The 25,926-nt window shown below is 27.3% G+C and overlaps 3 protein-coding genes and 1 long non-coding RNA gene across 9 annotated transcripts; 2 read left to right on the top strand and 2 right to left on the bottom strand.

Moving 5' to 3' along the window:
• The first annotated feature begins 1,519 nt into the window (after positions 1-1,519).
• LOC117237147 (bifunctional 3'-phosphoadenosine 5'-phosphosulfate synthase) lies at positions 1,520-6,337 on the top strand. 4 transcript variants are annotated; one of them, XM_033500824.1, is made up of 7 exons: positions 1,520-1,775; positions 3,201-3,286; positions 3,374-4,177; positions 4,271-4,705; positions 4,790-4,999; positions 5,723-6,005; positions 6,153-6,337. In XM_033500824.1, exons 2-7 carry the CDS (start codon positions 3,251-3,253, stop codon positions 6,245-6,247), a joined length of 1,863 nt encoding a protein of 620 aa, XP_033356715.1. In that variant the 5' UTR covers positions 1,520-1,775; positions 3,201-3,250; the 3' UTR covers positions 6,248-6,337. The 4 variants fall into 4 exon arrangements, with proteins under 4 accessions (XP_033356715.1, XP_033356718.1, XP_033356719.1 ...); XM_033500827.1 differs by lacking the exon at positions 1,520-1,775 and adding an exon at positions 2,387-2,465; XM_033500828.1 differs by lacking the exon at positions 1,520-1,775 and adding an exon at positions 3,003-3,090.
• Positions 6,338-7,474: 1,137 nt separating this feature from the next.
• On the top strand, positions 7,475-9,341 carry LOC117237149. Its single transcript, XR_004493952.1, has 2 exons — positions 7,475-8,340; positions 8,437-9,341. It is a non-coding gene; the product is annotated as an uncharacterized LOC117237149 (long non-coding RNA).
• Positions 9,342-9,394: 53 nt separating this feature from the next.
• On the bottom strand, positions 9,395-14,788 carry LOC117237146. Of its 2 annotated transcripts, none has more exons than XM_033500823.1 (4): positions 14,420-14,788; positions 13,948-14,220; positions 9,857-13,858; positions 9,395-9,779 (listed from the first exon to the last, which is right to left on the bottom strand). In XM_033500823.1, the coding sequence occupies exons 3-4, from the start codon at positions 13,805-13,807 to the stop codon at positions 9,486-9,488; spliced, it is 4,245 nt and encodes a 1,414-aa protein (XP_033356714.1). In that variant the 5' UTR covers positions 13,808-13,858; positions 13,948-14,220; positions 14,420-14,788; the 3' UTR covers positions 9,395-9,485. The 2 variants fall into 2 exon arrangements, with proteins under 2 accessions (XP_033356714.1, XP_033356713.1); XM_033500822.1 differs by having other exon boundaries at positions 13,948-14,554; positions 14,632-14,787.
• A 3,177-nt stretch (positions 14,789-17,965) lies between these two features.
• Positions 17,966-21,769, bottom strand: LOC117237148 (inositol-3-phosphate synthase 1-B). 2 transcript variants are annotated; one of them, XM_033500831.1, is made up of 8 exons: positions 21,301-21,748; positions 20,222-20,393; positions 19,979-20,151; positions 19,615-19,882; positions 19,262-19,516; positions 18,910-19,152; positions 18,719-18,827; positions 17,966-18,615 (listed from the first exon to the last, which is right to left on the bottom strand). In XM_033500831.1, the coding sequence occupies exons 3-8, from the start codon at positions 20,086-20,088 to the stop codon at positions 18,236-18,238; spliced, it is 1,365 nt and encodes a 454-aa protein (XP_033356722.1). In that variant the 5' UTR covers positions 20,089-20,151; positions 20,222-20,393; positions 21,301-21,748; the 3' UTR covers positions 17,966-18,235. The 2 variants fall into 2 exon arrangements, with proteins under 2 accessions (XP_033356722.1, XP_033356721.1); XM_033500830.1 differs by lacking the exon at positions 20,222-20,393 and having other exon boundaries at positions 21,301-21,769.
• Positions 21,770-25,926: the final 4,157 nt, after the last annotated feature.

The following is a 25,926-nucleotide window of genomic DNA, read 5'->3' as shown; positions in this document are numbered from 1 at the left end:
AAAGAAATCGAAAATATAGAATAAAAATTTGTCGTTTGAGGCTTTGTTTTCGAGAAAATCGACTTTGAATTTTCGCTCGGTACGCGTGCACTTTATCACGTCTCGTTATAACGGATCTCACTGTAGATCGTTGTCTCGATGGAAAAATTAAAAAAAAATTTTTATTCTATATTTTCGACTTCTTTTTTCGCGTAGAATCACCCCTTTTCCGCTTGTACCACCAGTTACCAACCACCCTGTGGAATAATATATAGAAAGGAAATAATATATAGAATATAATATAAGGAATATATAAGGAATAAATATATAGAAATATATTATAACCATAATAAAATTAAAGAGGTAATAGAATGGAGAAAATAATATCTAATGCATTTTCCAAGATGATAAAAATTGCAATAAAAATGAAAATACTTCTTGTACATAAGATTTATGTGTTTCAACTATAGTTATATATATATTGTATATATAGAGATATATTATCTTTAAAAGATAAAAATGATGCTATATCAAAAAATAAGTAAGTAATATAAAAATTTACAGTTTTTCATAATATAATATAAATAATTATGTATATGTAATTGTTAAGAAAGAAACAATCCATTTTATTATATCAATTTTTTTTGTATTTTCGTAGGCTGAATAAATGCTCGAAAGGATTAAGTATATGATCTTATTTAGAACATAATGAAAGAATTAATGAATATTTTGCAGGAGAAATTAACAATATTATTGAGACACTTCATATAATGAACGTTAAATCTTATTCTTCAGATATTCTTTTATATTGGAACTTCTTTGTTTTTAATCTGTACAAATTTTCATGATAGCAAATCAAAATATACATTGTGGTATTATATAGATGACATTTTTGCACCAATTGAACAACCTATGTATTCTGCAACTATGAAATGTAATCCAAGAAATGTATGAAATATTAATGCAAAAGTATATCATTCTCCTAATCATACAAACATATTACACATGTATATAGAACACATAATAGATAAAATGTCTAATAAAATAAGATATAACATTAAAATAAAAAACTTACAATCACTATAATATAGATTATAATCTACATTTAATGTTATCTTTAAAATCCTGTTTCAATAGATTTTTACTTGCATGTTATATTTAACTGTATTTCACATTTAATTTTTATGAGGTTTTAAGCATTTATTTTTGAATAAAATGTTGGGTACATAATAAAGTGCTATTGATAATATGTTTTTGCCTATTTAATATTTTCCTAGACAGAACTAGTAAAAATATAGGTAATAATCAGAGTTTTTGCAGATTTTTGTACACTTACGGAAAATTTAAAGGTACAAAGAGTACGCACAATATACAAAAATATATAAGATATCCAAAGTAGAGTACTCATTATAATTTTTAATAATAAAAACGAATCTCCATTTAAAGCCTATTTCTTTAGCCGTGTTCGTAAATATCTACAGTTTAATTATGAAATATTGTCACATAATTTCACATTTTATAAAGTTACATGAAACTTCCAATAATTCCAATACATTGTTTAAAATAATAATGAACAAGAATTATTCTGTGTTACATATGATTAAGAAATAGTATAGTATATATTAAAATTATTAATTGATGCACCATCTGTTGAAGCGCTAGTATCTCAAACTGGTTTTATAGATATGTATATAGCATAGTAGCGTATGTGTACCGTTACAGATTACAGCCTTGCAGGTTACAGCTTAGCTTACGGCCACGTTACAGCGTGGTTCGTTCTGTGCATTGCTGTCAGGGTATATATTTTTCATTGTTAGTTATAAATATTTCCTATTAATGACGACTGTTTGAAAACGTGTAATTATTATAATACAATTAAAATTTGATACTTTGACAATTAAAAGATAATTATTTTTTATTAAATACTTATTAAAATTATATCTTTCACTTGATCGATTTGCCACGTATAGTATATAAGTGCATACATAAATACAGGGAGTCTCACCTGAAATTACCATCTTGATTTTTGTCATTATTATTATTTGCAGCGGGAAATGATTTGATGGGATGGTTTCGAAGGGTGCATGTTCTGATGCTATTAGTTTTTTTTATGGATGGACGCGACAAGAGCTTAGGATGGTCAACTTTGATTTTTTAAATGAAATCATGTATTTTTTTAATCCAGTAATCGACGCAATTCATCATTCCTTGCGCAAGAATATTCTATTTATACTAAAAAAAACCACTAAATTAGGAGATATCTTAACTTTAATTTGTCAAATTTAATGTATGGAAGACAAAGATGACGTAAACATAAGAATACCGTTTTACGTTTATCCTTTCTTCATCAACAAAAAAATTAATGATATTAATATGTGCACCCATCGAAATAATTCAACTGTCATCCAAATATTTCTAGCTGCGAATGATAATAGTGACAAAAAGGCCCTATATACAAAATTAAAACTAGTAAAGACATAATAAAGGTACTGTATCAGCTAATATTCATTCGCGATTTTATCGCATACTGCATTCCATCCAACGTATCAGAATTTCATCTTTACTTTTACTGCTATATTTTACATTTTGATTCCTAACAACAATAGTTTTATGAAGCCACAGAATACTTCTTCCATCGGTTTAAAGATTAACATTTGCCTGCAATAGCCATGGAAATGGGATTTTCCCTTTTCACTTTTTATATCCAATATGTATTATCCGAGTCAGAATGATTTATAAGGGTTTATTCCTTGCTACGGTCACTGGCTGAGACTTGTGAAATTTCTCGTGTAGGATATTATAAATTTCTCAGTAGGATATGTTACGTACCATACATTCTAAGCCTGAGAGCGAAAGTACGGTTAGTTTGATGGTTCGACGGTTGGGGTGGTCACTTCCACCCCCTAAAAGTGAAATATCTAATTATGTAAAATTGACTAACCCCCTTGCAAATTCTGAAAATATTTGAACAACCAATTCGCGTGTTTTACGCTAATATATCTTATACAAGATGTCTTACGATAATCTTTCGGACAAGTTGTCCTCAGTCGTCAGTCGTCAAACGCTACTGTTAATGTTATTCATATCGTTGCTTTTCAAACACTCACTTCGGTACCTTCAAAACATTCATTTCAATACCTTTAATCTTCAAACATTCTCACACTTTCTTATACCTTTATCCATATTCATATATCGTATCTCATTTGGTGGTTATATTAAAGTTTCAGTGCCAATTGTTGACCAGTCTCATCGCGATCGCGTTAAAACAGTTATGTCAAACGAAATCCCAAATAAACGTCTGATGACGGTACGTATAAACCTTGATGAAATACATTTCATCTTAATGCCTTTTAATAAACTTTACCAATCTTATATAAAGAATCTTTTTTATTAGAGTTGTAGCAATGTATTGGAGCAAGCACATCATGTATCAAGAGCAAAACGTGGACAAGCAATGGGAAGTATAAGAGGTTTTCGAGGCTGTACAGTTTGGTTAACAGGCCTTTCTGGTGCTGGGAAAACTTCAATAGCTTTTCAAGTTGAGGCAATCTTAATTGATCACGGAATTGCTGCTTATGGACTTGATGGAGATAACGTAAGGAGTGGTTTAAACCACAATCTTGGCTTTACCAAGGAAGATAGAAAAGAAAACATAAGGAGGGTTGCAGAAGTAGCTAAATTATTTGCTGATAGTGGACAAATTTGTTTATGTAGTTTTGTATCACCATTTGAAGAGGATAGACAAATGGCAAGACAAATTCATAAAATGTCTGATCTTCCATTTTTTGAAGTTTTTGTTGATACACCTCTTACTGTATGTGAAGCAAGGGATACCAAAGGATTATATAAAAAGGCACGTCAAGGAGCGATCAAAGGCTTTACTGGAATAGACCAAATGTATGAAAGACCAGTAAATCCTGATTTAGTGGTAGTCACTGAAAACTGTACTCCAGAGGAATCAGCTGCAACTGTTATTGATCTTCTGGAGAAACAGCATATTATACCTGTACTTCAAAAACCTGCAATGCCAATACGGGAGTTATTCATTCCAGAATCACGAATATCTATTGCCAAAACAGAAGCTGCTACGCTTCAGAACTTAGAAATTAATGAAATTGATGTACAATGGCTCCAGGTTTTAGCAGAAGGTTGGGCTGCACCTCTTACCGGTTTCATGAGAGAACACCAATATCTCCAGGTATATACAACATACATATATATTAACATGAAATACAACAATGCTGTTAAAAACTTAATTCTTGTTGTTATTAGAAGCATAAAATATTTTTAGACTCAACATCTAAAATGCCTCCGTGAAGGTGACAGAGAAATTAATCAATCTGTTCCAATAGTCCTTGCAATACATACAAAAGATAAAGAACGTTTGAGTGGACTTTCGTCTTTTACATTGAGATACAAAAACAAAGCTCTAGCAATATTACGTAGGCCTGAATTTTATTATCACAGAAAAGAAGAAAGATGTGGTTGGCAATTTGGTACTAACAATTTAGGCCACCCATATGTAAAGATGATTCATGAATCTGGAGATTGGTTAGTAGGTGGTGATATAGAAGTTATTGAGAGAATTAAATGGCATGATGGTTTGGATCAATACAGACTTACACCAAATGAAATTAGAACAAAATGCAAAAAGATGAAGGCTGACACTGTCTTTGCATTCCAGCTTCGAAATCCTGTACATATGGGTCATGCATTATTAATGCAAGTAAGTTCATTTATTTATTTATTATTTACGACAGAATTTATGTAAAATATTTTATGTATAAGTATGTTATATTTGTATTTCTAGGACACTAAAAAACGTTTATTAGAAGAAAGAGGATTTAAAAATCCTATTTTATTGTTACATCCTCTAGGTGGTTGGACGAAGGATGATGATGTACCACTACAGACAAGGATTCTGCAACATGAAGCTGTACTTAGTGAAGGGGTTTTAGATCCTAATTCAACATTATTAGCAATTTTTCCAAGCCCTATGATGTATGCTGGGCCAGTTGAGGTAAATTTTGATTATGAATGTATTTTCATTTGTTACATAATTATAATGAAAATAAAATATGACAGGCATATATAATATAAATAGTGTCTATAATAGTTTTTTCTATATTACATTTTAATCTTTAGTAGCAAATGTTGTCAAAATTAGTGATTTTTCATCTATAAACATAGTTACATTATTGATCTTGTGATGAATACTATGTTTATAAGTTTATTTCTACTTGTGCTACGTAAAGTTCATATTTCATATAGTTTATAGTTTCATTATAGTTTAAACCTAGTAATTGAAGTAGCCATCATATATGTTTACTTTTTATATTATATTAGGTCATCTCATAAATAATGCAGTTCTTCTAAAAATTGAATTTGATGCAAGAAGTTGTCAGGATAGAAAAAGAAGAATAAAAGGCTTAATAAAAAAATGGCAAAGAGTTCTAGAAAACAAAGGAAAATATATGACTAATTAATTACTTATAGATATGTTAATTACCGAAAAATGTTATTATTTATAAAATGATCTAATATATGTAAAACGAAACTAAAAGTAAAAACTAGAATAAAGGAACCTTATAACAAGTTTTTAAATATTTTACTCAAAAATTTTGCATTACTGTTATAAGGTTTCAAGATTTCATCGACTCTAAGAAATACATACTATATTCTAATGACATATTAGAATCCTTCTAGTGTTATTTCATTTCATGTTCATTTTATACATTATTAGGTACAATGGCATGCAAAGGCAAGAATGAACGCTGGTGCTAACTTTTATATCGTTGGAAGAGATCCTGCTGGCATATTACATCCTAACAAAAATGCAACACCTGATGGGAATCTTTATGATCCTACTCATGGAGCCCGAGTTCTCTTACTAGCTCGAGGCTTACAATCGCTAGAAATCATACCGTTTAAAGTTGCAGCATATGATAAAAAATATAAAAAAATGTCCTTCTTTGATGAGAAACGAAAAGAAGATTTTGAATTTATATCAGGGACGAAAATGCGTTGTATGTATAATATACTCTTATCTGTGTATTACATATTTTTATAACTTATAAAATATCACAATATATATAATTTTATATAATATTAAAACGTGAAAAATTTGATTTATTAAAAAAACACAAGTTTAATATTTAAAATATTTGTTATAGGTTTAGCAAAAGCAGGTGAAAATCCACCTGATGGTTTTATGTCACCCAAAGCATGGTTTGTTCTTGCACAATATTATCAAAACCTAGAAAAGTAAATATTTAGTGCAAAAATCGCTAGAAATTATTAACACTTTAGAATGAAGTGTTTATAGAGTAAAATTAGTGTTTCAAATATTGGAAAAAAATGAGTAAAGAATATTAATGCCTGATGTAGTATTAATATTATTATACATTTATATATTTGTACATTTTAATTGTACAGCACAGCGATTTCTGCATTTATCTGTTTTAGATAAGTTAATATCTTTTTGCATTTATTCTTAAAATGTATGTATATATATATATGTATATCCCTTAATTTTATTTTATGTAAATATAAAATTCAATTACATTTTTCGCAAAAATTTTATAAAAATATATATGATACAAGTATGATCTTTCATTGTATCTATTTTAAGAAGTGTATATTATATCATGTCCAAAAAGAAATTTGTATAATTTAAATGTAAATTTAACAACTATTTATATATGATAAAAATATTCAAACACTTACAAATGTTTTATGTACAAAAGTATCTAACGCTCAAATTCTTTTATTATCACCATGAAATATTAGTTTAATTTACAAATAAAAATTTGATGATATAGGAAAATAAATAAAAGTTAAAATTGTACAAGATGAGATATTCGAGTACATAACTTATTGTAATTGTACGATAAGTAAAACTACGCTTATCGTAAAAGTTTAAATAATTATGCGATATATCACAAATGATCGTAATAAATGTATATAAAAATATATAAAAATCGTATATAGATATAATAAATTTCACTTATAATTTTGAAACAATAAAGAAACAAAATTTTATTACTAAAAATGTCTAATTTACCATAATATAAGAAAGTATTGTTATAAAACAAGGCAAACATTACTTTTAACTAGAATATGGATTTTTATGCAAATTCATATTTTTGAAAACATAATTAAAGGAGTAGAAACTTGGTGAAAAATTGTTTTATCTATCAAATGTTATAGAAAACATTTTTGAATATTTTACACATTTTTTCACAGTATGACCATTTTGTACAATTTTGCACTACCAAATTTTATACAAATGCATAAAAATCTACAATATACTTACAATATAAGTAAACATTACTTATATTTAAAATATATTTGAATTAACACTTGAGCATTCATTGCACAATATATCCAATTCTATAATATAATTTCTGTTTTAAACATACAAAGTTATGTTAGAAATATATATCATACATTGGAAAAATCTTTGTCAAGAAGCTGTTGCACAACAACTTCCTGATGAGAATTGAAATGGTGAAATGTATTTTAGAGATGCAGGTGAAACAAGACAAGTAAATAATTAAGCAATAAGAAGTACGTTTTGATAATTCAGCTAGAAAGATCTATTTCAGATAAAAACGAATTTGGAATAGGAAATTATGTCGCGAATGAACGAAAATGCAATGCTATTAGAAGATCTATAACTAAACATACACCCGTGCAAGAGAATAAACCAGTTACAAAAGATATTAATCTGAAACACAGAAAATAAATGATAAATTCTAAACTCGGGAAAAGAACTGTGAGAAGAAGAAAATTTAATTGCGGAAGCGGATGAACTTGAAAAAGAGTTCAGCACAGTAAAAGAAACTTTTATTTCCATTAAAGGAATTTATCCAAAAATTACTTTTATAAGAGCAAATGCTGGTTGAGGCTAACAAAACGGAGCTTCCATTACGTCTGAGCGAATATTAATCTATTGGAATTTCCGATGGATCAACTGCTCTAAAACGCGAATTAAATTAACTATAATAAGTCAAATTAGTCTTAAAAGCAGAAGGGCAGTTCAGATCTAAATTACATGTTGCATTAACTAATAAAAATCTTAAAATTAATTAAAATCTTATATTTTATCAAAGAATTATGAAGATACCAAAACTTTTGGTCATGATGTTATCCATTTTCAAGGAACAGTTAAATAAATTAGTGAATAGATTATGGAAATAGATAATCCTTATAACAAACCTGATGAATGTCTTAGATCATACAAGAGGTTAAGGCTAAATGATTCTAATAATTCTAGTTTAAATAGTGATGGAACTGATACTGCTCCAATTAGTCCATATAAATGAAGAAGATTAAACCAATAAGAACAATAACCGACAAGTAAGTTCATAATTTAATATGAATAATTATGTATATGTAATAATTAAGAGAAAGATAATCCATTTTATTATATCAATTATTCTTATACTTTTTTAGGATAAATAGAAACTTAAAAGAATTAAGGATAGAATTTTACTTAAATCATAATGAAGGAAAAAATATCTTGCAAAAAAAATTAATAATACTATTAAAACACTTCATATAGTGGTTGATAAACCATATTCTTCAGATATTCTTTTGAATTAAATTAAGTTCTTTTTAATCTGATGTGTAAAAGGCCAAGTGGTTCGAATGAGTAGTTTAAAGAGAAGTGAAAGTGACAGTGTTCCAGTAGTCTATGAAAATCAAAAAAATTGAAGACGGATTGTGTCATTAAAGATTGTTGATGATTGTGTGCTTTAAAAATACGATTATTTAACAAAATGTTTGTATATAAAATAATGTAGAAATATTACTGTAAAAAATCATTTGAGAATGTTTTCTTAATTTACTATAATTTATAACTATAAAACGCATGATTTTTCTTAATAAAAATATTGCTGGTCCTTTTATAAATTAAGAAATGGAGAACTTACGAAATAATACCAATAAATAGAAAATAAAGTATTAATAAGCAGAAAACAAAAAATAAATGAATTTGTATTACGAACAATTTATATGTAGACATGTGGTTATGAGCAACATCAATTTTATTAATCTTGAAAGTTTGTATTATCAAGTAAAATACTTATTCATCTTTTAGATTTGTACAAAATACTTTATATCATACTACAGATATTTTTATTTATTATTTATAGTTAAACAAAAATTTTGTATTGTAAAGCACTAAGAAGAGATAAAATTTGTTATATTATCCTTTTTACAGTTTTAAATTGATTTTAATAAGTATTTTCATACATTTCGCAAATAGCTATTTTGACCTTTAGGTACATAATATCCTAGTGTAGTGAAATCTATATATGTATACTAAAAGGAAATACACATTTTAGAACATGCTGAAATTGGGTCTATAGGAATGTGATTTAGCCCCTACTTATTTATACCAAATAAACAGTTCTTTTTTAAATGTATAATTACCACAATAAAACTTTAAAAATTATTTCTTTATACAAAGCATATCGCAAATATAAAATGCGAAATTGAATTTAATTATTATACATAATGGATGCAGTAGCTAAATTGACCTCTGTATTTGCATCGGATAAATCAGGTAAAGATAACATCACTGGAATCACTTGTATTTTCCCTGAATCATCTTCTTGTTGCAAGTGAACTACAGCACCTGATTGTAATATTTCATTTGTCATTATTTCATCTGCCATAATTTCTGTAGGTTCAATGTTATCCGTAGTTACTTCTTCTGTGTAAACTGTTGTGTCTTCCATATTCATTATAACTTCTGCTGCATCAGAAGCTTCTCTGGATGTCTCTTCATATTCCTGAGAAATAACATGTATATAAAAAATAAGAATCTAATGTAATAAAAAATAATATAGAACTATAAAATTATGTTTACCTGTTCATATACTTGTTCATATTCTTCTGTTATTTCTTGTTCTTCAAATTTAATCTGTTCTTCTTCAAATTTAACTATTTGTTCTTCTTCAAACTTAACTATTTGTTCTTCTTCAAATTGTTGATCTGTCTGTTCTTGATATTCACTTTCAGGAACTTGACACTTTATATTATTTAAACTTTCGTGTTCAGAACAAGAAGAATCTTCTAATAGTTTAGGTTTACTATTTCGACTAAGTATTATCCTTTTAAATCCAGATCCTCCTAAGCTTTCATGTCGTCTTTCATGTTTATTTTTATCACCTAAATATTTAAAACGTTGCCTACATACACTGCAAGAATATGGTCGTTCATTTGTATGAGTTCTTTCATGACATACAAGTGCACTAACTTGTTTACATCTCCAAGGACAATATCTACACTGTAAAGGTCTTTCATCGCTGTGCCTATTTTGTTGATGTTTAACCAACTGTATCTTAGTTTTCAATTTAAACCCACAGATTTCACAAGTGTGTGGCCTATCTTCAGAATGAGATACCAAATGAGTTTTTAATCTGATTTGATTCACAAATCTCTTTGGACAATGTGGGCATGGTATAGTTCCTTCTAATCTGTTATGTGTGACCATCATATGATGTCTTAACCTCACTTCGGAAATAAATGTTAATTCACAATCTAAACATTTCATAGGATCTTTCTCCATATGTGTGTTTTTAATATGCGTTCTCAAAATCATTTCTGTTTTGAATGTCTTACTACAACGATAACATGATGCCCTTCTTTTTTCTGGTGCCCCATCTATCCCTTCCTTTACACCAGGAAGTGTTTCATTGTGTATATGAGACATATGCCACTCTAATGATCTAGTTGAAATCATTGATCTATTACATATATGACAAGTGTATTGTCTACCATCCTTATGAACTCGGTTCCTATGTATAACAAGTGTTGAATGATTTGGAAACTTTTCACCACATACTTGACATGAACATTCTTTTAATCCCCTACTATCGGTCTTCTCATGTACTCTCATGTGTAACCTTAAACCATCTCTTCTATTAAATCCAACACCACAAGTATCACATCGATATTGACGTTGATCTTCATGAATTCTTACATGTTGCTTTAAAGTTGAACTATTTTTAAACATTTTGTCACAGTGTGGACACTGAATAGTATATGCTTTATGAGTATGCATGTGTTTAGAAAGGCTATAAAACGGTACTAATTTATGGCAAACTGGGCATTCTCTCTTATTACTTACAGGTTGATGTTTACGTATTCTATGATGTCTAAGACTTGCAGGATTTTTAAAATCAGCTCCACAATCCTCACACAAATAGGCTCTTAAAGTTGTGTGTACAGATTTCAAATGAAAGCTAAGTTTTTGTTTGAATGCAAACTTTTTAGGACACTTTGTACATTGATATATTTTCTCCCAATTCATGTGTTGTGTTTTGACATGTTGATCCAATGTTCCTTGATGTTTAAACTTTTCACCACATACATCACATAATTGTCCATACATACTATCACAATGTTTTTGTTCATGCTGACGCTTTTTTCCTTTTGAATCTAACATCATGTCACAATATTTACATAGTAATTTTTTTATACAAATCACATTATGATTTCGTTTTGCTTTATTTGTTGGAAATTCTTCCATGCAATCTTCACAAAAATGCATAATTTTATAGTCATGTGATCTTAAATGTTCTTCAAGAACTTCTTTAGAAGCAAATGTTTCTGGACAATAATCACATTCTAAATAATGTTCTTCTGGAATATAATCTGCTGGTTGACTTTCATCTATTAAGTCAGGTAAGTTGTTTTTAAGGACTGCATTGTTTCTGTCTTCATAAAGAGAAATAATATCCTCATCTTTTAATCTTGTAATTACAATTTTACGTTGTTTTAAATAATCTTGAAAGTCTTGCAAATTTTTTTTTTTTTCCCCTAAAATTCTTGCTAACTTTTCAATATTTCCTTCTGTATAAGATTCATCAAGTTCTTTTTGAAGATATTCTTTCTTCTTTTTTGCTTCTTCCCATTTCAATTTAAGCTTTGCTAAATGTGATAAATATTCTTCAGTATTTACATACGCTTTTTCATTTGTTGACTTTTCTTTGGCTGATTCTGCAATTTCTATAGCATCATCTTCAATTGTAATAGTTGCATTAAATTCACTATCATCTTTATTAAACTGTATGTTTACAGCAGAATCATTTTCTATATGTGTAAAAGATCTTTGATTATCTTGACTTTCATTACGCTTAAAATAACGAGATTCCTCAAATTTTGGAGGTGCAACAATATTGGCATGTCCACCTAATACTTTTTCTCGCTTTTTCTTGTATTCTTCTATTTGTTCTTCTATAATCTGCTCTCTTATTTCTAACTTTTTTGTTCGTTCTGGAAATAAATCTTTTTCTTTTGTAACTAATGTTTCATATCGTTTTAAAATCTTATCCATTGGTTTAATATCAAAATTCTTTTTCCCTGTAGATTTATCTTCTTTTTTCTCTAATGGTTTATCCATTTTCTTAACTTTTACTAACAATATTTCATTCGGTTTAGATCCTTTCACAGTAACATACATGATGCCATCTTCTTGATTACTGTTAAGGTTCAAAGAATTGTTTACATCGAGTTTTTGTACTTTTAAGTCTTTATGACTTTTATCAGAAATATTTGTCTGGTAAATATTTTCATCAGTTTCTTCTGTAGATTCTTTTTTAGACTGTAATAATAACCTGCGTTTTAATATGTTTGGTTGTTTTGAACATTCTTTTGTACTTTCAGAATTATTGACGCTGCGTGGTTCAGTAGACTGATTATTACATTCTGTGTCCCCTACTTTAATGTATGTTCTCATACATTCATAATTATACGTTGTTTGGTTAATTTCAGTACTTTTATTATCTGAAATTGGATTATTATCAGAAACAATAGTTGATTGTGAACATTGTTTTGTATTTTCTTTCTGTTGAATATGTCGTCTTTTTGCACTTGGTATTTCTACTTCATCATCAGATTCTGCAACATCAGAACTATCAGGTTGAAAAGGAGGATCATCTGGATCAAATTCTTCTATTGATTCATTATCATCACTATTTTGTAAGACAGTGGTGTCTTCAAAAATTCCAGGTTCAACCTTACTTTCTGATTCTTTATAATCTGTACAAAGCTTCTTATCTTTTACAATATCTTCATTATCTTTTAATGAAAAAATTGTAGATATTTTTGGTACGGAAGTATATTCTTTACTTGTAGATGGATTTTTTGTATTACACTCAACAGCATTTTCCATCTGTTTTTCGAAACTTTCTACAGGCTGCATTTTATTTAATTCTGCATTTTTTGTCGCTGTATCTGTGAGAGTAATGTGAATAGATCTTAATTTAACTTCTGCTTTTTTAATTTGCATAAAAAACTTATAACTCATTTTTAAGTCACAGATACAATCCATACACATTTGAGTTGATAAACTATCATATGGATTTATTTCTTCTAAATGCTTAATTTGTTGACTTAATCTCATTTGATTACCTTTTTCACTAAAAATATCAACTAATGGAAGTTTCAAACCGGCACAAGTCCTACAATACTTTTTTAATTCCTGTTTTGTTTGTTCTGATATTGATAGTTTCTTTTGCGTAGATATTTTATTGTGCAAAGAAATTTTAGTTAATTCATTTAAACTATTTGCATCATGAGTCAACAATTTTACACGTGGTGTAATTTTTTTTAATTCATTAATATCTTTAATCTGACCGAATATTTCTTTATTCGATACTAATCCAGTTTTGTTTGATTTACATGTTGTTTTAACATCACTGTCACATACATTTAGGATATTACTAGCAGTATGCTGAATACTATGTAATTTTACTTCACTATAATTATGATCCTTGTTTTTAACTTCAGTGTGCTGCATCTTTGACCTATTCATTTAAAGTTTTCCCATCGTATTTTAGATGTGTATTTGCAAAGTTTGTATAATCTAAAAAAAAAGCGATAAGTTAATCAAATCAAATATATACATTTGTAACAGTTCATACAAAATAACATAAATAAACACATCTGATTTACCTTTTATGTAAAAATGAAAATTATCCTTTCTATAACACTACTTGTGCATGTTGTGTTTATGATACTATTATTTCTTCTTTAATTTTGTACAAAATAATTACACATAGCACATCCCATTATTATAAGTTTGTTAATTTATAAAAAGTTAGTAAAAATTAGTTCAACTAACTAATATATATTGTCGTTACTTATAGAACGCTGTAGTTATTGATATTTTCAAACTCTTGAAGTTTATGTTTTCTCTTGCGAAATTGAAAGTACCTTCGATTCCCTCTTTCAAAAAAGATTGTTTTTTTTTATTATCACCATAAGACAAATATAAAATTACATTTTCATAATCACAGGTATTCATTTTTCATTCAAAATTGAGGTTAAGTGAATATAATCATAAGGAGTATATACTCCTACATTTAAACATAACATAAACGTAACCGGTGTGTATTATACCAATTTTTAAATTCGTTAATTTTACCTTATAATACTCGTTATCGGGAAGAGTAATAATGTAATTCAAAAGTCTTTCCAAACTTTGACTAATATAATTTCTTCGTAATGATATCCAGATGGCGCAACTTAATGGCGCCTGTGGCGTTATGTTATTTTCGACCTACGCAACAGACATTCTACACTTCCGAAATTCATGACTAGCTTTCAATAGCCATAGAATATTTTCGTATACATTACTCTGTAACATATTACGGAGACCCGTCATAGATTACGATCCGAGAGATGCAAGTTTCATGAAAAGAATCGATTAATCTATGCGCACTTTGGAAGGGAAATTTATGCCACGTTCAACTGTCGTCTTCTGAATTCCTTTACTGAAGCTGTGACGTTGCTTATGTTTGTAATGGCCGCGATTCTATTATTCTATCTTTCTTATACAAAATATTAAATGAGAAAAATTCAATTTAATAATTAGCATACAATATCAATTATATTAAGATAAAATATAGAACAGGTAAGTAAAATTTTTGCCATTTTAATTCAATTTAGCAAAAATACTTTTTTATGTGCAGGTAGCGTACTGCGCATTTGCTTAGTATGAAACCGCGAACAATTCAATTGACTACATAAAAAATTTCACGTTTTTTCTTTTTTTAAAAGTAAAATATTTTTGGTATAATTAGGCTGTGCATTTTTATGCAAACGCATATTTTTAGGGATGTAATTAAAAAAGCAAAACCTCGGTAAAAAATTATTTTACATATCAGATATTATAAAAAGCATTGTATTTTGGATTTTATATTTTTTTATATTATGTGCATTTTGTATAATTTTATATTTTTAAATTTTTTATAAATGCAGAAAAATCTGCAGTCTGCTTATAATTCATTGTAAATTATTAAGTATTTTATTGAAACGTCTTTATACCCAAATATCTTTTAATTTGTCATGGAAAATGTCGCATGTAATAATTTTTGATGTATTATCATGTACATTAATGCTTTATGTCAAAGATAATTATTAATTTAAACGATTTAAAAATACCTTTATAATTCTCTAGATTGAATTTATTTCCCATTTATTTAAATTATCCCTTATTTTGCATATGAATTTTCTATATTTTAATTTACTTAGTTAAAGCTTCAAACATTTTTTTATTTTAATATAATACTGTAAAAATTATATGTAAAAATCTTAAGAAAAGTTGTACGTAGAAAGGTAAGAAACGATATAAAAATTATTATAAAATTATTATTATAAAAAAAAGAAGCTTTGAAAAATTATTTCTATCAAATGAGTTTTAAATCAAGCAGTCGAATTACATTCATGTAGAAAAATCGCGAATATTTATTATTTCTTCATAATTGATTGCTAAATATATTCTTTATTTTATATCAAAAATTAGATCATTCTATGTTCATTCGTATAATTCTTTCTCTGTAAAAATGTACTGAGAGAAAAATAAAACTCAAACCCAAAACTTCTGGATCATAGCGAGCAATTTGGTCAGTATTTCTGATCTTTTTTAAGCTGTAATATGTTAAAAAGCGCTATTTAGGTAAGCAAAATGTCACAAAAAATATTTTGCAGCCAATTATAAATATATTTAATTTTATTTTAGAACTAAACCTAAATCTAACTTCTATGTAACAAAAACCCCAGAAAATTTCGGTTTTTTATTTCGTGATTTTAAATTTAACCTTAACCTACGTAAATATATGTATTGTGTTGGGGAAAAGTCGACGATTCATATTGATCAATTATTGTACATACAATAATATACAACAATTTCTGGCCAGAATGAACTTTTAATAACTTTATATATATTCTAAAAGCAGTATCTAAAAAAATATTAAACAATATTAGGTACAAAGATATAAGTAAAACAAAATGGTATAACACATAAACATTGTTATATAGTTGTATAATGATACTTAAAATTCTTTAAAATATCATTTTTGAAATATAAAGCAAAAATCTATCTTGATCTGAAATTTTTGCACGTCGCTGTATATAATTAACAAACAGAGTTAGCAAGAAATAAAGAAAAATTCGAATATGAAAAATAAAATACAAAAAGCAATAATTTTTTTAAGAAGTTATACATATTAAATTTACATAAACAAGAAAAATCCTATTCATTCGTAGGAAGAATTGTTGATAAAATTGAAATAATTAACCACAAAAATTTAAAGATTAAAAATAAAGAAAAATAATTAACACATTCGTCGCCCAGCGTGTTTCGGCTATGTTTCCTGCGGGGTCCAAATCCGACCGTGACTACGTCCAGTGACCCGCTATGTCACTTCGAGCCCGAACCCATCGTCATAAGGCCAGATTGGAACATTAAAACTATTTCTTATTTTTATTACTTAAGTGTAGCTATAGTAAAAGTCTGGACTAAGGGTATTGGAGTTTTTCCCAACATTCCAGATGGGAAATCCCGATGTTCTTTCATTTCCGACAAATATATTTAGTTCTGAAATGGAAAAAGCGATAAACTTTCCAGCTAGAGTATTCCGAGGGATCTCATGGCAGATATCTCAGATCTTTGATTTAGTCGAGAAGCATACTTGTGAGACGTACATCAGTGATTTTTTTTATCCTCAAAATGTTCAGTAAACAGTGTGAAAATATATTTGAAAGTGAAGAGAGTAGTGATGACGAAGTAGTGAATTTTAGAAAAAAAATTATAAATAGAATTTCATCGAGTTCGAATATTGAGGAAGCCACGGTCGGATTTGGGCCCCGCAGGAAACATAGCCGAAACAAGCTGGGCGACAAACGTGTTAACTCGAACAAGAAGAGCGTCACCATACGTTGGTGACGGGGCCCCCACGGAAGTATACCCGTCGCAAGAATATGTGCGACGTGACGACGAACGTGTTAATATAACAAAAAAGATCACATATATATATAATCCTCTAATAATCCTATATAAATAAGAATAAGGATTGTAAACTGAGTCTCTTTATATGGTTGGAAAGCTGGAAAAATAAAATATTATTATTATCATATAAAAAGTATTTATTTGGTAGTTGTAATGTTAAAAGACAAGTTAAAAAACTCTGATACCATGAGAAAATTTAAATAAATAAATTGTGTGTATTTTTTCATGACTATTTATTCTTAAATGCATTATAACACATAAACAGATTGGTAAATGTATTATTAACACTGATTCTTCATTTATAAACATAATATATGTATATCTGAGAACAATAAGGGTATTTTTACAGTGAAGAGTCATATCGACATTGTTATTTTTTCTACTAAATACTTTATAATATAAAAAAAATCACAATATTTCTAACAGTGAAATTGAACATTAAGCTACAAAAAACAAAGACATAAACAGTAAATTACTGACAGAAATTTTTAGACATAATTACACTAAGTTTTGTATATGAAATTAAACCCCATCTTCATTTAAAAATAACTTTTTTATTACTAAAAATGATATTTTTAATTTGTTGTGTTTAAAAAATATATATAACAATTGTACATTGTAGAATGTCATGAATGCAAACATTCTCATGTATCAAATACCATGATTTATAGGTTTAGAATCTATGGTTTTTATAAAACTTTTATAGCATTTGTCATTAATCAACAATAATGATTACACTTTGCATCTAATAATACAAATCTTGTAATAAAGATTTATGTAGATATATAAAAGTATTGTTCAGATACTAACAGATTTCATTTTGTAAGCAGTACAGGTTTTGGAACATTGAATTTTTTACTGTTTTCTTAAATTATTCTTTGATAATACTGTTTGCTTCCCTTTTGCAAATAATACCCTTACTTTAAAACATTTAATATCTTTCCTTTAAATTCATACTTGGTTTTTGAAATTAACTTTGTGTTCAAGTAAAATATTATTTTCGGGAGGTAATGCAAGACAGGCTCTTAAGATATTTTCGATTGCTGATCGTTGTCTGAACAATGCATTTACAATTGGTGTTCCTTGAGGAACTAATGGTGCTTTGCAAAGATATGAAAGTATGGAAAGTACACTGTGAAATCCAGTGAACTCATTTTTGGTATTAGCTACTTTGAATGTAATACGCGAACAAATTTCTGCTAAAAGGACCAGATCCAAAATAATTGGGCTAGCCAATAAAGAATCTTCACATGTATTGTGTATTACAATCGTATTGTGTCCTCCAAGTAATATTTCTGATGTATATTCATCCATCGCCCGTTTACTATCACCTAATAAAGAATTAAATAACAATCCTGTATTCTGAATAGTAAATGGATAGTAAATAATATATAATATCTAATAGAATAAATATATATATTTTTTAATACATACCGACATATGGAACATATTTAATAACAACACAATGATCTGGCTTTTCTCCAGGTTGGTAAAGAATTTTATTTGATTGTACCATATCATCTACAACATTGCTTTTTGAAATCTAAAAACAGAATTATATTAGAATATTAATATTATAAATATATATTATACAAAATTAGATTTTTTCTTTTTCAACAAAATACCTCTTTTGAGCGAAATTGTTGAGGAGCAGATAAATTATAACCATCATTATTTCCAAGATGGTTATAACTAACAATTGATACTGGCTTAATACCAGCTGAGACTAGAAAATCTACAAGTACAGATTTCAATTTTGTTTGCCCAGATTTAAAATCATCGCCACTAATGAATGTTTTATGTTGCTCTGCTAATTCCATTGCTCCTGGTACGAAAGTATTTTGAGGTGATCCATTTATATATGTACACTGAAGCAGTAACATATACACAATATTAACAAATTTTGCTATTAATAATAAAAAGAATATTAATAATTTCAATTTAAAAATAATATAATACTAAATATATTTTACTCACTCCTTCCAAAGCAGCTGCAACAGCAAACACTGTACTTGGACTAATTTCTGAATGACCTTCATTAATAGCATTTAATAAATTTTCTGCTGTATCATTTACACCTGGAATTATCTCTGAAAATCGTTCTGTGTTAGCAGTCCATAATATAATCACTTGATCCAAATTCTTTGTAGTTTTAAATTCTGCAATGTCTTTTCTAAGTTGTTCCAATTGTTCGAATTTTGTACCATAAATAATATTATTTGCTCTTTTTTCCTAAAAGTTAAAAAATATAATATAGATTTCTTCTTAAAATCCAAGTAAATAATAGATAAATATTTAAGGAAAAAGAAAAATTTAATTGAAAGAATTACCTGATTGGATGCAATAAAGTCAGGATAATATATGCTTTTTTTTGGTTTCATATGCACCATGTGTGGTACTAATTGCTTTTGTAAATTAATGTCTAAAACTTCTGCACGTTGCATAGCATCAGCTAAGTTCATATTTGAAATATCCCAACCATCAATTTCAATATCATCTGGATTTACCATTGGAAGCATCCAAGACATGGGAACATATACCTCTTCTTTGTTTCCTTTGCCTAATCTGATGGTAGATGCTTGAGTTAAGGAACCATACCTAAAATTTAAATAAAAGCTTTATATAAGTACATTATTTCACTTAAGAAGAAGAATTAAAAAATTTTTTATATTATTATTAAATTATCATAATTACCAATTTGCTTTTTGAATGCCATTCTTTGTTTCCCATGTCAACCTAAGTTTATTTGCTAATAATGCTGCGGTAATAGTAGTACCATTATTTCCACCCCATCCTACCAACATTAACCCAAGTTTTGGAACTTTCAGTTGTGTTCTAATTAATAGGTTTGTTGTTACAGGTGTTACCTATTACAATAAATGCATGTTTATATTCTGTAATATATTACTTTCAGACATTTAAAATAAATAATATTACACGTAGCAATTGTTAATATTTGTATCCAAGGTTTTTTCTACTAGTACACGAGTGGTGTACAATACAGGAACCTTTATTTTTTTCAAAAATTGAAAAATTCATTTCCAAAATTAAAATCATAGGGTTTGAGCAGCTGTTCATTTTTTTTAATTATTATATTTGTTCCTTCCCCCTAAAAAAGAATTTTTTAATACAAAATTTGTAAATTGAATATTTATACAATTTTTCTAAAAAAAACCTTTCAACCTTAAATGTATTGATCAAATTAAATATCAAAGCCGTTTTCTTGATTAAAAAATTTACAAATAAGCTTATTTACACTTTGTTTAATAATCGTTATCATCTTTTCTCATTTTGTTACAGCAATTTATTTATATAGTTTTTACGAAATTTATAGTTTAAAAGGGACGTCTAAAAACAATATTAAGATATAAGATCTTTTTTTTTATGTGTATTGTTATTTTCATATATTAAATGCATAGTGAAATTCTATAGTTGATGTTTCATTGCGTATGCATAATAATTACAATAAGGAATGAGTAAATATCACTAAGGGCGGGTATTTTCGAAGCTTTTCTTACTACTATGCTACATCTTACTACATCTTATCATTTAATGTATAAAACTATTATGAAATGAACATTTTTAGAATATAATAATTCATCATAAAGTCCTTTGAGAAATGAATTTTCATAATGAAGAATTGCTTTGTATAAAATATTTTTTTTTTTGAGAAAGGAAAAGAACAAGTATGAATAAGTTAATACACATCATTTCAACAGTTTTGAAATTCTTTTTATATCTCCCATATACTTTACAAAAATAATTTTTTTGCTTAAAATTAAAGTCGATTATAATCTCTTGAATTTAGTAACAATCTGCTAAACATTATTGATCGGATTTATTATATAAAATATAGAAAATCATTTTTCTTATTCTATAATTTTTTTCTCATAATGTTCTGTTTTAATAATTTGGCAATTATTGTAATAAAAAGGAATATTTTTTTAAATAGAAAGAAAGAATTATAAGAAAAAAGTAAGAGGTATATTATATCATAATATTCTAGGTATGCTTACTGTATAATTTCCACTGTTGTCTTCCGTAACATTCGTTGTTTGATACTCGTACTGTGCTTCGATATAGTCTTCTGTGTATTTCACCTTCGGCGATTCAACGCGAATTTTCAAAGCCATTTTAGTTGTTATTTAAATCTTTTACACTGATGATAATAGTCTTGAATTAGCTTTGCGGCAAATTCACAAAAATGTACTTCCACAGGAATATTGGTTCAAGGATTATAGATTGATTGAAGGATTATACTCTAAATTTAATATCAAAAGATATATATATATATATAAATTAACAATCGATGTATAATCGCTTCTTATAAATCACCATGCAACAAGTGATATATGTATATGTATATTTATATATCCGCGATAAAGAAAATAAAGGAAGAAATTCGTAGGCAAAGCGAACGTAAATGATACTCGAAGGTGAATATCCAAAACGTCGTGTTCGTAGCTGAAACGTAAATGTCGAGAGTTCGCGCAAGCATGCGCTTTAAAAGAAATGTCGTGGCAGCCCCCTTCCACCCTGTATAACTGGCACCTATTATATTTGATTACCGCTCGGTTTTTATCAAGCTAACTAATCTCGCATAAACTAAACATACGCTTAGTTTGCAACTTCTTATTCTCTCGTCTTCCTTACTTTTTTGTTCCTTATACCACCTTACAACCACATTCTGTGTTTTAACCTTATCTCCTGGATAAATATCTCGATGTTCGAATCGTTCGTGTGCGTGTATATATGTTTTCTCCAAGTTCTACGTTTTTCTTTTTTCTATCAAGTTCTTGTTTTAGATTCTACGTTCAACCGAGTTTGTATCGCTCCTGCGTTATGAAAACGTCCGTTATTTCAACTAACGTGATTATTTTTTATCGTTAATACGCCAATTATTCTTCCGTTTTATAAATTCATGAATCGTTCCTTTAAATGAAAAGAGGCTATAAAATCCATGACATTCGGATGATCATAGAACATTTCGAATACCTTGGACTTTCTGACAAGTACAAATAATATGTAATATTATATAAATTTATGTATACGTTTCAATAGTTAATAGAATATCCCAGGTAGAATAAATATTTAAATTAAAACTACATAAGATTATGAGTTATTGCTCTAAATAAAATTGATAACAATGAATATATAATAATGTATGTATGAAACAAAAATTTACATATGTATATATGTATATATAGCTACTATAATTATTTAATTTTGTCAATATTTACTTTTATATTTTTATTTGCTATTATGTATATTATTCAATTAATGTGTATATTTGCTGAAAAAATTTAATGAAGTATTATATTTATACATTGGCTTATTTAACATAATGAAACTTAATATTTTATTTTTATTTATATTAATCGTATTTCTATATATCAAAATTTTTATGCATATTGGTTATGCACTTACATGTGTATAAAGCACATTGCACAATATATTCTAAAAAAACATGAGAATTAATATTTATCGAATATAAATTGTCATACATATCAATTAAAAATTTCACTTATTATATACATCCTTTCATACATTCTAGATATGTAAAGCTACAATTTTTTGTAAATTATTAAATAAACTATAACTTTACCGTCCATTACAAATATTTATAAAAAAATACTTTCTTTGTCATAAGAAAGTTTTGCATTGTTACAGATGCTCTACATGTAAGTGCTTCTTTATAAATTACTTGATACGATTATTAACTACAAATGCACCGTTTATATAAAATAATTCTACTTATAATTTACTATGGTAAACTATGGTAAAATTACTGTATTTTCACAGAGTAATATAATTGAAGTATATGTCATGTATATATGTCATGTATGTACATATGTATATATACATACTATACATAAATTGCACAAATCTATAAAATAAGGTATTAACACGTTTTGCGATTTAAATTATGATTGTTAGCGGGTCTGTGAACTGTTCAATTACATCATGTGTAGTTGAAATACATAGATTGTTTCAATCAATTGGCACTCGGTGCCTCTGGAACTTTCGTAATGGAAGAATTATGTTGCCAGGCCATTCGTAAGACGACCCTCCACGGACGATTATGAGCTATAATCTGTTTACAAAGGCTGATTTTATCCGAGTCAACGTTAGATGTATACTATATATACGTGTCGTTTTGCTTTCTTCCCAAGAAACGAGCATCATCATTACCGATAATGTATATACATATATGTACAAGGCTGGAATCTTACACAAAATTCATTAAATACTATTTAGTAACTTTACTTCGCATCGCATTCTTCCATACATTAATATCGTATGTTCATAAATATTTCCGGATCGATATTTAAGAAACAACATCGATAACTCCCTTATCGCTGATCGTCCACTACCTATACATACTGTGCCGATATAATCATATTCGCGAAATTCTAATAGAATAAATATTTCTTATTTTTTTTGTTTCATGTCGCGTATGAAAGAAATCGTAAATATCTAGTCACAAGATAATAATTAGACTGCAGATTTTTATGCAGATTCATATTTTAGAAAATATATAATTGAAAAAGTAGAATTTTGCTAAAAAATTGTTTTGCCTATTCGGTATCATAGAAAGCACTATACTTTGGGTATTTTATATATTTTATATAAGCGTTTTCTAATATTATGTGCATTCTGTATAATTTCTCACTTTCAAATTTCGAATCCCATAAATGCATAAAAATCCGCAATGTAATAATGATGTATATTATAGGCGTATAACATTATAATAATGTATATATTATACATTATTATAGTAATGAAAAGAAATAAGAAATCATGGAAACAAAAGAAAATAAAACTGTAATAGCAACTTTGCTACATAATAATTATTTAATTGCTTATATTCATTCGTTATTAAACGAATTCGCGGATACGATTACGTAAACTTATCTCAAAAATATTAAATGGAATTCAACCAACAGTTGGCCCATTATTCATAAAGGGTGATAGTTGAACTCTGTCCAATGCTTAAACTAAATTGGAGCGGAATTGGCTTATGGGAACGACCATCATCATACACGTATATACCAACGCAATAGATATTATGAATAAATACCTTTAAAGTTCCGTGTTCCTTTATTTTCTGAAGTTCTAAAATAATTCGAAATTTTAAGATCGTTAAGCAAATTTAATATCGTAATAACTTCTTAATAACTTCTTAATAACTTTCAATTTTAATTCTATAATTGATTCAATGTATTCAATAAAAGGTATTTTCACATTGCACTTCAAATATTTAAAATATAAAATATATAGAAATGTATAAAATATTTTTTATTTACTTAGGATTGCTGAGAATAAGAAATAACAAAACGTATTATACGTACATTAAAAATGAAAAAATATTCGATCTTATTTTTGACAATTTATAAGAAACGTAATTTTATTGAATATGTTATACTTCACAAGTATATAATACTAAGCAAGATAATTTAACTATGTATAAAAAACTGTAATTTTTAATGTGATCTTCACTCATTTTTTTTAGTTGTACACATTTTTTTGGCAATATTTACAATTTTTAGAAATATTGAATATATATAAATAATAATAGGAGTAGTTATTAATTATATAAATTATTAATTTAAGCATTGAATTCGGATAATATTATGTTGATTATCTTTTCTGAATATAAATTATATTTAAACATATCATATTATTAAACATTAAAATACATTAAATTATATATATTCTTATCCTTTATTGCATATACTATAATATCCTAATTTTCTCGAAAAAAATCGCATGAGAGAATGTACATATATAATCATTAACTAAAATCGTAAAGATAAAAAAAATACAATAATTAACGCTTGTAATATACTTTTTTACATTTTTATAAAGATTTAAAAAATGAATAATATAAATCATGTAAATACATGAATATCTACCATTATGTTTTCTTAATATGTTGTATGTTATACTTAAAAATTCTTTTAAATAAATTTAATAAAATCTTCTTGTTACATGTTGTTTGTTAACATTTGTATATCAGCTGTTTGTTATTACTACGTCATATTAAATAATGATATTATATCAGTAAACGATTTTTGTAGTATAGATAAATATATATAAATACATATAATAAAAAGTCATATGAAAATAATGCTATTAATAATTTGTAATGTTACGCATTTAATAATCTTTTTGCATTAATTACGTTTAAATTCAACATCATGCTTAATATATATTTATTTAATAAAATTATAGAATGTATGTACCCTATATATACAGAATGGAGTCAGGGAGATTCTATGCCTCAAAATGAAATAAAAATCAAGGATAATAGAATCGCGTTGGAGACTTCGTTTTTTGACAAAAACAAGTTTGGAAATTTATAAAGTATGGATGAATTTGACCAATTCTTGTCTGCACAGGAATAGACAATCAACAGGGGATTACTCTACATACGAAAAAAATTGAAAATGAAGAATAAAATTTAAGGCTTCGTTTTGGAAAAAATAGATTTTGGATATGTTAGTCAAGAATTAGACCGGTACACGTATACTACGCAAATCTAAAATTTAATTTTTTCGAAAATGAAACTTCAAACGAAAAATCTTTATTCTACATTATTCTACATTTCTACTTATTTTCACATGTAGAATAACTTCCTA

This window comes from Bombus vosnesenskii, unplaced genomic scaffold, assembly GCF_011952255.1.
Source record: "Bombus vosnesenskii isolate JDL3184/JDL3185 unplaced genomic scaffold, Bvos_JDL3184-5_v1.1 scf7180000013358, whole genome shotgun sequence".
In the NCBI taxonomy this organism is placed as follows: Eukaryota; Metazoa; Arthropoda; class Insecta; order Hymenoptera; family Apidae; genus Bombus; species Bombus vosnesenskii.
This window is presented reverse-complemented; position numbering and strand designations above follow the sequence as displayed.

What these genes read in the sequence shown, in the direction of transcription:
- LOC117237147 (XM_033500824.1), top strand. Translation starts at nt 3,251, where the DNA reads ATGTCAAACGAAATCCCAAATAAACGTCTGATGACG. An exon ending in CAAATAAACGTCTGATGACG is followed by an intron (nt 3,287 to 3,373) that starts GTACGTATAAAC and finishes CTTTTTTATTAG; the next exon opens with AGTTGTAGCAATGTATTGGA. An exon ending in GTCATGCATTATTAATGCAA is followed by an intron (nt 4,706 to 4,789) that starts GTAAGTTCATTT and finishes TTGTATTTCTAG; the next exon opens with GACACTAAAAAACGTTTATT.
- LOC117237146 (XM_033500823.1), bottom strand. Translation starts at nt 13,807, where the DNA reads ATGAATAGGTCAAAGATGCAGCACACTGAAGTTAAAAACAAGGATCAT. An exon ending in ATGAACAAGTATATGAACAG is followed by an intron (nt 9,780 to 9,856) that starts GTAAACATAATT and finishes GTTATTTCTCAG; the next exon opens with GAATATGAAGAGACATCCAG.
- LOC117237148 (XM_033500830.1), bottom strand. Translation starts at nt 21,417, where the DNA reads ATGGCTTTGAAAATTCGCGTTGAATCGCCGAAGGTGAAATACACAGAA. An exon ending in GGCATTCAAAAAGCAAATTG is followed by an intron (nt 19,883 to 19,978) that starts GTAATTATGATA and finishes TTTAAATTTTAG; the next exon opens with GTATGGTTCCTTAACTCAAG. An exon ending in AACAATTTCGCTCAAAAGAG is followed by an intron (nt 18,828 to 18,909) that starts GTATTTTGTTGA and finishes TTCTGTTTTTAG; the next exon opens with ATTTCAAAAAGCAATGTTGT.